We start from the raw sequence: 12899 nt of genomic DNA, 5'->3' as shown, positions 1-12899 counted from the left end.
GTTAGAATTATCACTTCTTGGTCCTTGATGATTAATAATTTGGGCAGGGAAATACCAGTATTCCCAGTGCAAAAGAACATGGCTCCTGTCCTGTCATATATTCTAACTCTATTTTCAGTATTATGGCACAATAGAATCACTTAGAGTTATAGAGTTAAAACCACTGAGATTTTTATGAGTGTGATGTAGGCATCAGAATTTAAACAACAACAATAACACCCACCAAAAACTCCCTCAAATGCTGTGACATACAGTGGTTTGTGAACCAGGGGCCTACACTCACCTTTGGAACTTCACTTTTGAGATTTGCCTTCCAAATTTGCATTATTTTATTTTAGAACTTCATCCAAAAGTTTTAATTGGTTTAAAGTATGGAGGTTGCATCACAATCTTTCCTGGAAGTTTTTACAATATTTTATTTTAAAAGTAAGTTATGAGCTGGGCAGTCATGGCACATGAATTTAATCCCAGCACTTGGGAGGCAGAGACAGTCGGTTTTCTGAGTTTGAGGCCAGCCTGGTCTACAGAGGGAGTTCCTGGACAGCCAGGGCTACACAGAGAAACCCTGTCTGGAAAAAAAAAAAACAAAAACAAACAAACAAACAAAAAGTAGGTTATGAAACTGGAAATGATGGGTTTGTAGAGCAAGTAATCTTCCTGTGTGCCTAACAGGTGCCACTAAGTTCCTACAACCTTCATTTTGCCTGGATTCAGATACCAATGGACTGAGGACTAACAGACTTCGGGTCATGGAGCTAAACAAAATAGTTGGATACAGTTCCTTCCAGTTCCTAGAGCAGTAGAGAAGTTTGGACTTGCATTTAAAAATAAAACTTGATGTAAGATACATCCGGTGATCAGGCAAGTCATGAGGTTTTAGAGATCCGAGATCCCCCAAAGCCATGGACTCAGACGAGGTTAGTTTTAAATTGAATCTTGAAGAATAGGAACAGGACACATAAGCTAAGATTAGAAAAATCGAGTTTCAGATAAGGAAGCAGGACAATCATTTGGTGGAGAAAGCTCCTGCCATGTTGGAGAAAAATGAATTGACTAGTTTGGGAAGAGATTGTGTGGAAGTAGTGCCGAACCATGTCTTAGACACTGTGGTTGGGAGAGTCACGTCTCTGCTGTGAGGAAGAGAGTCAGGGAATGTTACTGGGAATTTCAGGTGAGTGTGAGCAAAGCCCAGGGCTTTGGAAACCTTCCAGTCATCTTTTATGGTAGCCAGGCATCAATGAAAGCTTTTAGCTAGAGAATGATAAAAGGAAAAAATCAGGACTTTGTTTGTAAAGCATTTTTCATCCCACTATTTCTTAAAAAAACAAAACAAAACAAAAAACCCCCAAAAAAACCCCTCATTGTATTTATTTTTGTGGCAGTCCTTATAGTTTCAGAGTGAAGCAGACAATTTTGTACATGGTAACTTGTGTTAATGGGGTTCACAGTCTAGTTCTAAAGAGTGTAAACTAGTTTGCCCGAGTAAGATGTTTTGTACTTCCTCTGTGCAATTGTACATATGAACTGAAGTTTCATGCTTTGGACAGGTGGAGTATTTCAGGAGCATTTCTGTCTCACAATTCCAATATTGCTCACTGTTGGTCTGTTTTTCTCATTATTTTTATAACTATATGAATTCTAATTGCTTAACTTGTTTCTTATTTTAAGAACAATGGTCTCACGTTGTAGCCCCCAGATTTAGATTTCAAATCATTTCATTTGTTGCCTGCCTTTATTATGATCCTGGGAAATCTACATGTTTTACACTTCAACTGTCTTTCTGGTTTGTAAAGATGGGCACACAGGATACACATGGAATTAATATATAATTTTAATATAATTTTCAAACTCACTGCCACTATAACAAGGGTCACACCTGTCTTTTTTACCACTCTGTTCTAAGCAACTCCATGTCTGAAATATGCACACTGCATTAATGAGTAAGCCTAACAGGAAATAATTTCAATATGGCTGCAGCCTTGAGTGGAGGATTTGTGGGAGATATAATTGTGAAAGCTCTATAGCGTGAAGAGATTCTTGGATGCTTCACCTCATCCATTGATCTTGTGGACTGACAACCTGTGCTGTTCATTGAATTCTCCAAACTGGCTGGGAGACACGTTCTGTGTAAGACAAATTGGCTGCTGAAGAAGAGTGATGACAGGCATTTGCTTCCATTATCGATAGTGAAGTGCTTCATTTTTCATCCTAAAAGGGGAAAAAAGAAGACCCACATTGAATTGACTTGTTAATTATGCAGGGTTTTTCCAACATCTCTGGAGTATCATGGAGAGCATGATATGGTAGTCTCATCATTACAAAGCCAAAGGCAGGCACTCTCTTAGTGCTCAGGTGTGTACATATTTGCTAGATTTTTTTTTTTTTTTTTGTCAAAGAAGGAGACTGCCATGTTGATCATTTTCACCAAGCTGGAAATCCACAATCTGTGTTGTCAGACAATGGCTTAGAAGAGAAATCTCACTCTCTAAGCCTCAGAGCACTAATCACTTCCATAAGTTAACAGATTCATCAGGGGTAGGGAAACTAAATCAGCGAGTGTGATTATTTTGGCCAGTTGTTTGTAAAGCAGGGCACCAGACTGGATGCATTGAATCTGCACAGTCTAAAGTATGTTGACCCTACAGTCTTATGTCAGATGTTATTTAAAGTATATGTTGTTTGGACATCCTGGATTTGCATTTGTGTAAGGTGAAACCCAAAGCTTTTTCTATCCCAGGATATTCTGAGGAAGCCAAACAAAAACACAGAGTGGTAATCATCTAGTTCTCCTACCCCTAAAGTTCCAGATTTAGAGACAGAAAAACAACAAACTTGCAACCATTTGGTTTTTCTATATCTGCCCGGTTTCCGAATAATGACATAGTGGCTTATTTATTTATGAATTAATGCTAGGATTTATCTAGGCTTGTTCCCTAACTATCTCATTACTCAACTAACCTGTTTACACTATTTCATATCTGCCATGTGACTGATTACCTCTTCTTAGTTTCTTACATCTGACTTCCTTCACATGTTGGTGGCAAATCTCCTGTCTCTGACTCTTTCCCAGAATTCCTATCTCTTCCCAAAAGTCCCACCTCTTCTTTCCTGCCTTGCTATTGGCTGTTATGCTCTTTATTGACAGCTAATGCTTTTACACAGTGCACAAGAAGTTGTCCCAACAGAAACCCAACCAATATGCTAATGATTTGTGTTTTACCTTGATAAACCTAGGTCTGGCTTCTTTCTATTTTATTATCTTAATTTATATTCCTAAAAACTTGATGAACTATATAGAGTAAAGAGCAGAGAATCCTTGTCACCAAGGTCTTAAATCCATTAAGTGTAAGGGTGATGTCTCAACATGGACCAAGCCTCATTCTGCTCTTGTGATCCTCACATGAAAACTAAAGGAATAAACCAAACTTATTTGTCTTTTAATTTATGTAAGAAAAAGTGAAAGAATTATTTGGGTCTCAGTTGTGCAAGGCACTCTTGATACTACAAAATGAAAAAGTAAAAATTTTCGGCTTTTAATAGCTTTTCAAAGAAATTACTAAAGCAGGTTAATTTTAGAAATCAAGCTCACCATTTATGCATACAGTAAAGCATCACACACACACAAATTTATATTAACCATAGCTAGAGTAGTTTGACAGAATGACAGGTATTCAAAAAGGTCATTGCCAAGTAAATGATCTATTTAATAGATACCAAGATATTTGAAAATAGCAAGCTTATAAAGATACCCATGAATATACACAAGCATGAAAAAAGATGCGCAATAGGTACTGTGTGCAGAGTTAGGGTGCTGTGTGCAGTGTAGGATGAAGATGAAAAAGATGCGCAATAGGTACTGTGTGCAGAGTTAGGGTGCTGTGTGAAGTGTAGGATGGAGATGAAAAAGATGCGCAATAGGTACTGTGTGCAGAGTTAGGATGCTGTGTGCAGTGTAGGATGGAGATGAAGAATGAATAATCAGTTTAAATGAGTAAGCAAGTCTCACTTTTCCATAGTTTATATAATCACCTTCATATTATTGAAGGATAGAAGAGTTTAGACCATCTTTTATTCTGCTGAACATTTAACCATGACATTTTGTTACTGAGAACAGAAAGGTTGCAGAATTGACGTTAGAGAGTGATAAATAAAATAAGCAATAAAGACAAATATTAATTTCATGACAAAGATATACCAGTAGAGTGCCTTAAAATATTATTGTAAATACTGCAATTATAAATATTTCAATAGGCTTTAGGACTATAGGAGAAAACAACTTGATATCTGTTTGCTTTAAGTTAAGGCTTTGTATCATAGAGGATTTTATTCATACATTAACAAAATGTCTTTGTTGAAAATAGCTTCCAATCTAAAAAAAAAAAAATTATTTTTAAATATCTTCATTCTCTCAGTGTCTTCCATTTTGTTTCTGTTGGGTCATAAAATTTTTTCCCCTCATTGTTCCTCAAAACTTCAAGTATTAGTTTGAAAAACAACTGTGTTTTTTTTTTAACCTGCTAATTATTACAAGCAACAAGAAACTCGTCCTTATAACTTACTTATGGGGCCAGTGAGATGGCTTAGTAGGTTAAAATGCCTGTTAACAACCATGAAAATGGAGTTGCATCTCTGAGACCCACATGGGGGAAGGCAAGGACCAATTCCTGTAAGTTGCCTTCTAATGTCCATATGTAAGCCTGCACATGCACTCCTCCATACAAGTCTGAATATACAAAATATAACTAAGATGAAATTTAAAATGTTGTCCATGAGTACACTGAGTTTGTATCTTTCAGAGGCGATTTTGCAGGGGCCTTTTTTTCTTCTAATTTCTTCTTTTCACTTACTCTCTTCCCTTTCTTCTTTGTGATACATGGATTATATGCCTTGTCCCTTGAGGCATATAATAAGCAGCTGGGAATTAATTTGAAAATAGTATAGCAATTCATGAAACAGTATTTTTCTATTCCAACATCATTTTGAAAGATGTGCAAGTTAGTCTGGGTATTCTCATAGAAACTAACTCTAAGGATGAATGTATGTGTGTGTTAAATTAAATCAGCTTCAAAGTAATAGACACAGAAGAGGCATGTCTATATGCCTTGCCTCAGTAGCTATGTGTTCCTTGCGGCTGAGCACCTCAGCAATTGGAGTAGCCCCACAATAGCTCTCAGTAGGAAGTGGCAACCTGCAGTTGCTCAGTTCATAGGATGGGTGTCTCAGCAGTCCCAGTCCTGTGCAGGAAGCCCAGAAGACTCCTGGAGAGATGCTGATCTTTAACCTACCATGAAGGCCTGGAAATAAAATGCTTCTGCTATCAGAGAAGGAATCAGCTTGAGCAGCAGCAGGCAGGAAGGAAGATGCAGCAAACAAAGGGCAAAGCATCCTCCTTCTGCCATGCCCACTTCTCTGAGCTCTTAGAGAAGGCGCAGCCCACAATCAGGAGGTACTTTCCACACCAGTCAAAACAACTGGGACAGTTCCTCAGTCGAGGCTTTCCATTGAGGTGATATTATTCATGGCAAGTTCACATTAAAACTAATCACAACAACCTCTAATGTTTTTATGACAACAGATTCTAAAAACTCTCCCCTTCCTTGCAACCTTTCACCTCCCTGTATTCTGACACAGCACACACAAGTCCCTGCATTTCATGTTTCACATCTCAAAATATAGGGTGCTCCTCTCTTCTGTTAGATTCCATATTCAAATGTATTTCATGTGCAGTAAATATTAGCTTAAATTTCTCTTGAATAGTCAATTATGGAAATGTGACCTAGAAAGATGTGAATAAGCAAGACAGAGAATTTTGATGTATTTATTTATTATTCAGCCAATGTTAGGTAACAGTTTCTTAGATCAAGGTCCCATGTTAAGTCCAGTGCCTTCAAGTTAAAGACTCAGAAGGACCCCCGAGAGGAAAATGTATTCACTGGAGGTGTGTCTGTTGCAATCACTAATTTTCCCTTACACATTCAGGGTGTTTGGAATATTATATGTACACGATAGATCCTTATGAAAGTGATGTTTCTAAATAAAGCATATTTTGTAGGTACTTACAAAATTCTATAGACTTATATTTAAATCACATATAAAGAACACAAACACAAATCATGACCATGTTACCAAACAAGACATTACAGGGATGCCTTTAAGAGATTTGCACTTATGAATGGAGATAGATAGGTAAATAAGCAATTATAAGGCTCATCTCCAACATGCATCAATGAGATACCAGTAGGAAGGGACCTACTACTACCTCTGATGGACTTCTGCAAGACTCAGGGGGGAGCTGAATAAATTAGAGTTTGAAGAATGAAAAGATGAATTTGGAGAGATGGATAAGTGTTAAGAGTGCTTGCTGCTCTTCCAGAGGATGCAACCTAAGTTCCTAGCACCCAATTTGCATAGCTCACTGCTATTTGTAACTCTAGATCTACCATCTCTTTTAAGGCTTCTGTGGGTACTTGCACATACATGATGAGTATTCACCAGGACACAGATATTCACATACATAACACACACACACACACACACACACACACACACACACACACACACCATCACCACCACCACCACCACCACCACCACACCTTTAAGAGTCACATGAGAAGTATTATCCGCAATAACCAATTCTATCTACATACCGAGAGGAAGTAAGGACATGGCAAAAAGCTATATTCCGCTAATTATCTTGGATGCAGTGGGTGACAGAAAGAAGTTGTAAGTGTTGGATGGTGTCAGGTTTAAGAGATAGAAACAGAGACTACCAAGGGAAGGTATGAGCAGATGCTGAGAATCTGAAGAATGGGGTAGAGTCCAGCATCCTTGTTACTGAGGGCTTAAAGATGAAGATCACATTTAATAGAAATTATTACCCAGAGTGAAGGGCTTCTGTAAGCCAGAATGGTCTCTACATGAGGCAGAAATAAGGCTATTTAGGAGGCAAGATGAAGATCTTTTATAAAGAGAATTGAGTCTGTGCTCTCAAATGTGTGCGTGTGTGTGTGTGTGTTTGTGCATGTGTATATGTATGAGTATGCATGTGTGTGTGAGTGAGAGTGTATGTGGTATTGTGTGATTGTTTGTGTGTGTGTGTGTGTGTGTGCACGCATGCATGCATACATGTGTGCATACATGTGTGCAGGTAAAGGTGTTGAGTCCTCTGACTGACCTGGGGTTAAAAGGTAGTTTTGCATTGCCCATCATAGGTGCTGGGAGCCTAACTCCTGAGTCCTGTAGAAGAACCCAACTGCTGAGCCATTGCTCTGAATCCAGATGAGTGGGCTTTCGGTTCTTTTCCCCCAAAAGTCTATTTAAAGTTGTTTGAGGTAAAGTGAAGTCTTTTTAGGTGTTCTATTTGAAAGCCACTATCACCTGTGGTTTATGGAGGATGTCCTCTGCTTGTGTTAGTTACCCACTAGTATTTCTGTGTTCCTTAAGCCCCTCGCAGAGGAATAGCCTTCAAATGTCATCTCTCTTCTGCTTCAGCTGCTTCAGCCAGCTACAATTCTGACAGAATAGTCTCGTCTTGGGAGATGGTATTCTCAGAATATGTTTCACTCCCTTCATTCGTCCTTACATTAAAATCTGATATTTTCTAGCAGATTTTTTTTTAATTTGCAATGCACAGTTACTTTACATTTAATTTAATCTGTTCTTTGCACAAAAATTCTGCTTTCATTAACATCCTCTGCCAAGATTACATAGTCATAACCAATAAAGGCCACTTTCTCTCCCCAAAGTAAGGTTTAGTAATTGGGTGCTGGGCTGCTGCCACAGTTACACACCTAGGGACTCTGCCTCTTTCAAGGATCTACTATCACTTGCTTTGGAGTAGCCTTGTTTTCAAGTCTGGGGTGATGCAAGGCCCACAATGCCATTGGACCAGCGACAAATAAGACAAAATGTCGAGAAGAGGAAGTGGAGGAACGTTGTCTTTAAGAAGCACTCTTTAAGCATGTGAAGACCTGTGTGCCTGTGTCAAAAAGTGAGGGGTAAGAGCTATCTCTAGCCAGACCTTGTGTGGGAAAATCAGCTAAGATATATATTTGTTTGTGACAAGCTAAGGACAAATATTTTTGGAAGTTAAAGTTCAAATGATACAAAGAAAAAAATATAGGGTATTTTTTGTCTGTTTGTTTTTAGACAGATAACTATGTTAGTGAGCTAAAAATCCTTAGTTTAGAGGAACTCTGCCTTAGTTACCTCTCTGAATTTGTCTTAAAAATTGATTCAGTCCTCATTTTGCCAGAAATTCTTAATGGCATATATGGATTAGGATCAAATACCATTGACGAGTTTATAAGCACCTTATAAATGCATAGCTGTGAAATGTTATCTTCTGAAGCATTAAACCAGTTGTTGAGTATAAACTAAAAAATGCTAAGGGAATTCTTGGATATTTTACATATGTTGATCATCTTATTAGCCAGAAATATTAAATATTGGGCTAGGGATATGACTCCATGAGTAAACTACTTGCAGTACAAATGCGAGGACCTGGGTTTGAAACTTTGAAACCCTTATAAGGCTGGGTGTGATAATGTGTAAGGAATTCCAGAGCTCCTGTGGTGAAATGGGAGATAGAGAGAAAATACCTGTAAGCTTGTGGACCAGATAGCCTAGCACACATACCTGGGTAGAACCCAGAGACTGTGCTTCAAAAGAAGGTAGAGGGTGAGCACACACATCTGAGGGTGCCTGTTAGCCTATACATGTGCACTGTGGTGTGTGTGCTCCCATGTATATCATCCATATACACAGAAAGGAATATTTACTGTTAATGTTAAATAACTCTATTTTTGAAACATTTTAGAGGGCATAGTGGTTTTTCCAAATTCTTTTGGTACACACAGGTGCAGTACATTTCCTGGATGGCTCAGGCCATAGAAGTCTTCCATTTTTTTCCCTGATCTTCCACAACAAACAAACTATATGTAGAGAGAAGCTCATATTACATTAAATATAGAAATAAATTACGTGGTGTGTTAGGTTGCTCCATATGTCTTAGCTTTGTCTCTTTAAGTAGACTATTTTATATTTCTTAAGCAGTTTAAAATGTGCAAGATCAATGGTGAGCCTATAGGAAGAACTAAAATTATCTTAGCTATAAATTGAATCAAAATTAATCCTTAAGCAACTATTACTGCATAGTCCAAACTTCCACGACAAAAGAGCAAACAGGTTCAAAGAGGCAGAGTGTTAGCCATTGTCATCAACTAGGAATCTAATCCTGCTACAGGAAATCTGAAGCCTAAAAGTTTATCTTCTGCAAGACTCAACTTGAAAAATTGACTAAAATCCAAACACAATACCTGCTTGTGTTTGTGCTGTGTGCAGACATCTAAAGTTGAGAGAAGCCAGCTGGAAGCTCTTGGGTTAATTTATGGGTGTACTCAAGCAAACTTTGGCAGGATCAGACCTGATGGAATTTTATCTGTAGAGAGGGTAAATGAGGACTGCTGGTCAGTTTATTAAAGAGAACTGCAAGGGATTCTTTTACAAATGTAGTCATAATGTATCTAGTACCTCTGCAATGCCATCTAGAATGTGGAACTAGGTGGTTGCATTCCTTCTGTGCATGATGCAAATATTTCCAGGGCCATATTTTATGCCTAAGACATTACTAGAAGAAGCATAGGGCACCGTCTCTGTCTTTCATGGCTCATGCATTTGTTTTTCTCTGAGTGAGCACATTGGCTTAGTATTTTGAGCTATAGGCAACTTGAACAAATAAAGACCACAATTTTCCTATTTCATTTTTACATTGTTTACATCAACTCTCCAACTTAATTTTTAATGTTTCATATAGTATATTTTTCTTTAGCCGTGATGTATATCTGTTGTAGCTCAAACTATCTGTAAATTGCCTGTCCCTCTGTCTTAGATACTGTTCTGCTGCTGTGAGGAGACACCAAGGCCAAGGTGACTTAGAAAAGAAAGCATTTAACTATGACCTTGTTCCCAGTTTCAGTTTCAGGGTGGGTCCATGACCATCATGGCAGGGAACAGAGCAGCAAGAAGGTAGACATGGCACTGTACAGTAGCTGAGAGCTCACATCTAATGTTCCAGCAAGAAGCAGAGTGAGACTAGGCCTGGCATGGGCTTTTAGAACTTCAAAGTCCATCGCCAATGACACAACACTCCTCCTCCCATAATGCCATACCTCTTAATTCTTCCCTACACAGTCAGGCCACCTACTAGAGACCAGTCACACAAATATATGGGCTTATGGGTGCCACTTGCATTTAAACCACCTTTTCGTTTATCAACGTATCTTCATTTATATCCAAAGATTCAAAATCTTCCTCAAATTTTTCCTTATTTCCACATCACACACACACACACACTATATATATATATATATATATATATATATATATATATATATGCTACATTTAATTGTAGAAATAAATTATACAGCTTATTAAGTTACTCCATCTGTCTTAGCTTTGTCTCCTTAAGTAGACTGTTTTATATTTCTATAGAACAGACAAGATCTCTCCACTGTTGCTCCATGCCAGTGCATGATTGTGTCTACTATTGGGCTCACACCCAACAAGTGAGTCATAGCAAGAAAACTGAAACAGGTTCTGTCATGTTTCAAAGATTACCGTTTCTTTCTACTACTAAGTGATTATTGTTGTATATTATTTCTTAGACATATATCCTTATACTTCATGTGTTTATTTTGAGGAGCAGGGAGCCTAGAGATTTCAATCTATGTAAGGGTACAGTCCTCCTAGCCCAGCATTTTCTTCCAGTGAGTCTTTTAACTCACTGGAGCTTTTTTGAGCAGTTAATACTCTTGCAGAAGCACACCAAGGCAATGTGGCTCTCCTTGTGGTTTTAATTCTCTCCCTCCCTCCCTCTCTGTCTCTTCCTTTCTCCCTTCTCACCTCTCTCCTTTTCCATAAATATCTTCATACTATTTCTAATCAATAGATTTTTAACATCTAAAAATGTAAGGCCATTGTAAAAAATAAAGTGATTTATTCACACATTCAGTAATTTTTTTCCTTTCTTTCCTTTTTTTCCCCTTCTAGCCCTCTTCAATCTAATTCCTGTGGGACTGCGTGTGGTGGCCATCCAAGGGGTGAAAGCCAGCCTTTATGTGGCCATGAATGGAGAAGGCTATCTGTACAGCTCAGTAAGTTCAGTTGTGTGTGTGTGTGTGTGTTAGTGAAGAAATCATTTGAAACTGATGTCACCTTATAATTTTCAATCAATTTTGAGGACTGTTCTAAGGATTTTACCTTTTGGATGTTAAAGGTCATACTCTAGGAAGTGAGAATGGACTGATGATCACTTTATATGTTATATATTTTTACATCTAGTTTCAACTTTTAGATAGTGCAGTTTGGAATCTACCTTTCTGTTCAGTTCCAAAAGTAAGATACATTTCTTTGTTAACTCTACTTCAAGGATAGCAGATGACTTATAGAGGGTCTTTTTTTTTTTTATATTATTGTAGAGAAAGAACGTTCATAGATGCTGCCTAATATGTCATATTCTCTAATTAAAATAATCATCTAATTTAAAGACAATGAAATTTTGTAGAATGAACTCCGGATTAGGAGCAATGACATCTGAGTATTTTACACAGGTCAGCATAGTGTGTGTGTGTGTGTGTGTGTGTATGTGTGTGTATACAAATTACTTTTTCACTTTATTTTACTTTTTGGGACTTTGAAGCCATGATATTGGTCCTTCCTATGTATAACGTCTCTTTGAATCTACAAGTGGCAAACAGGGTAGCCACGGTAGTTATACTGTGAGCACTGATGTATTTTTAAGTATCTATGACATATTTTTAAACTAATATTATTCTGGTTGGTCTCTCTCAAAATTTTAAATTCATACCCTGAAAAAAATGTGCTGTTCTGAATAATTTCTGTTTTTCATACCAGAATTGGTTGTTTGTGACTCATAAAGACAATGTCAGCCGGGCGGTGGTGGCGCACGCCTTTAATCCCAGCACTTGGGAGGCAGAGGCAGGTGGATTTCTGAGTTCGAGGCCAGCCTGGTCTACAGAGTGAGTTCCAGGACAGCCAAGGCTACACAGAGAAACCCTGTCTCAATAATAAAAAACAAAACAAAACAAAAAAAACCGACAATGTCCCTTGAAAGTCACAGCTAAAGGTTTCTACACACTCTGTAAGCTCGGTCATTGTATAGACTATCTAGGACGTCCACCTGTGTTTCTCACCTGTGGGGTAAACACTGAATAGCATTAGTAGACTTCAAGTAACTATTTACTGTGAATCTCATATATGATGCATGCTTATTCGTAATGTCTCTGTAATCATATTACATTTAAGCTGCTATCGTCTGAATGTTTCCAATCCCCTATGACAAATATCATGTAACAGATAGGCCAGCTTCTCTGAGGTGATCATTACATATTGCTTGTCTTTATTGCTGTGACACACTCTCACCCATAACTATGTATAATTAATGAGTTAGTTAAAACACAAGAAAATTTTAAAGATTAAAGGTAACAATCTATTTCGGAGCATATTCAGATCTGAGTATCTATTTGTATTTTCAAATTTATATAAATTTCCACTTATATTTATCTACATGTATATGCTATACATGCACATACATTTTCAAGTTGATCAAAGTCATATTTAAAGACAGAAACATTTTCAGTTAAAGTAGCAAGCATTCATTTTTCACGTCTCATGGTGACAGCTTTTCATGGAACATCATCAGGAAGCTCTTTTAAATTTTCTTTAATTTTTTTCAGTACCAGAGATTGACCTAGGGACTCACACATGCTATGCAAGAGCTCTAACACTAAGCTATAGCTCCAAACTCTCACAAAGTCACTCAAAATAGAAAAATGAAAACAAGCGTAAAGAAGAGTACTTTGTTGAATGATTCTAGCTGG

General features: G+C 37.7%; 1 protein-coding gene and 1 long non-coding RNA gene across 3 annotated transcripts in view; one reads left to right on the top strand and one right to left on the bottom strand.

Annotated features, from left to right (window-relative positions):
- Fgf12 (fibroblast growth factor 12) overlaps window positions 1–12899 on the top strand; it is a 539267-nt gene that overhangs the window by 341004 nt on the left and 185364 nt on the right. For both annotated transcript variants that reach the window (XM_031363565.1, XM_031363564.1), the window contains one exon: window positions 11050–11153. In XM_031363565.1, coding sequence (XP_031219425.1) covers window positions 11050–11153 — 104 coding nt within the window. The remainder of the gene's footprint in view (window positions 1–11049; window positions 11154–12899) is intronic.
- LOC116085773 lies at window positions 1814–9467 on the bottom strand. The gene is made up of 2 exons (XR_004116711.1): window positions 9318–9467; window positions 1814–2208 (listed from the first exon to the last, which is right to left on the bottom strand). It is a non-coding gene; the product is annotated as an uncharacterized LOC116085773 (long non-coding RNA).

The sequence above is a fragment of the Mastomys coucha genome, unplaced genomic scaffold (assembly GCF_008632895.1).
Source record: "Mastomys coucha isolate ucsf_1 unplaced genomic scaffold, UCSF_Mcou_1 pScaffold12, whole genome shotgun sequence".
NCBI lineage: Eukaryota > Metazoa > Chordata > Mammalia > Rodentia > Muridae > Mastomys > Mastomys coucha.
This window is presented reverse-complemented; position numbering and strand designations above follow the sequence as displayed.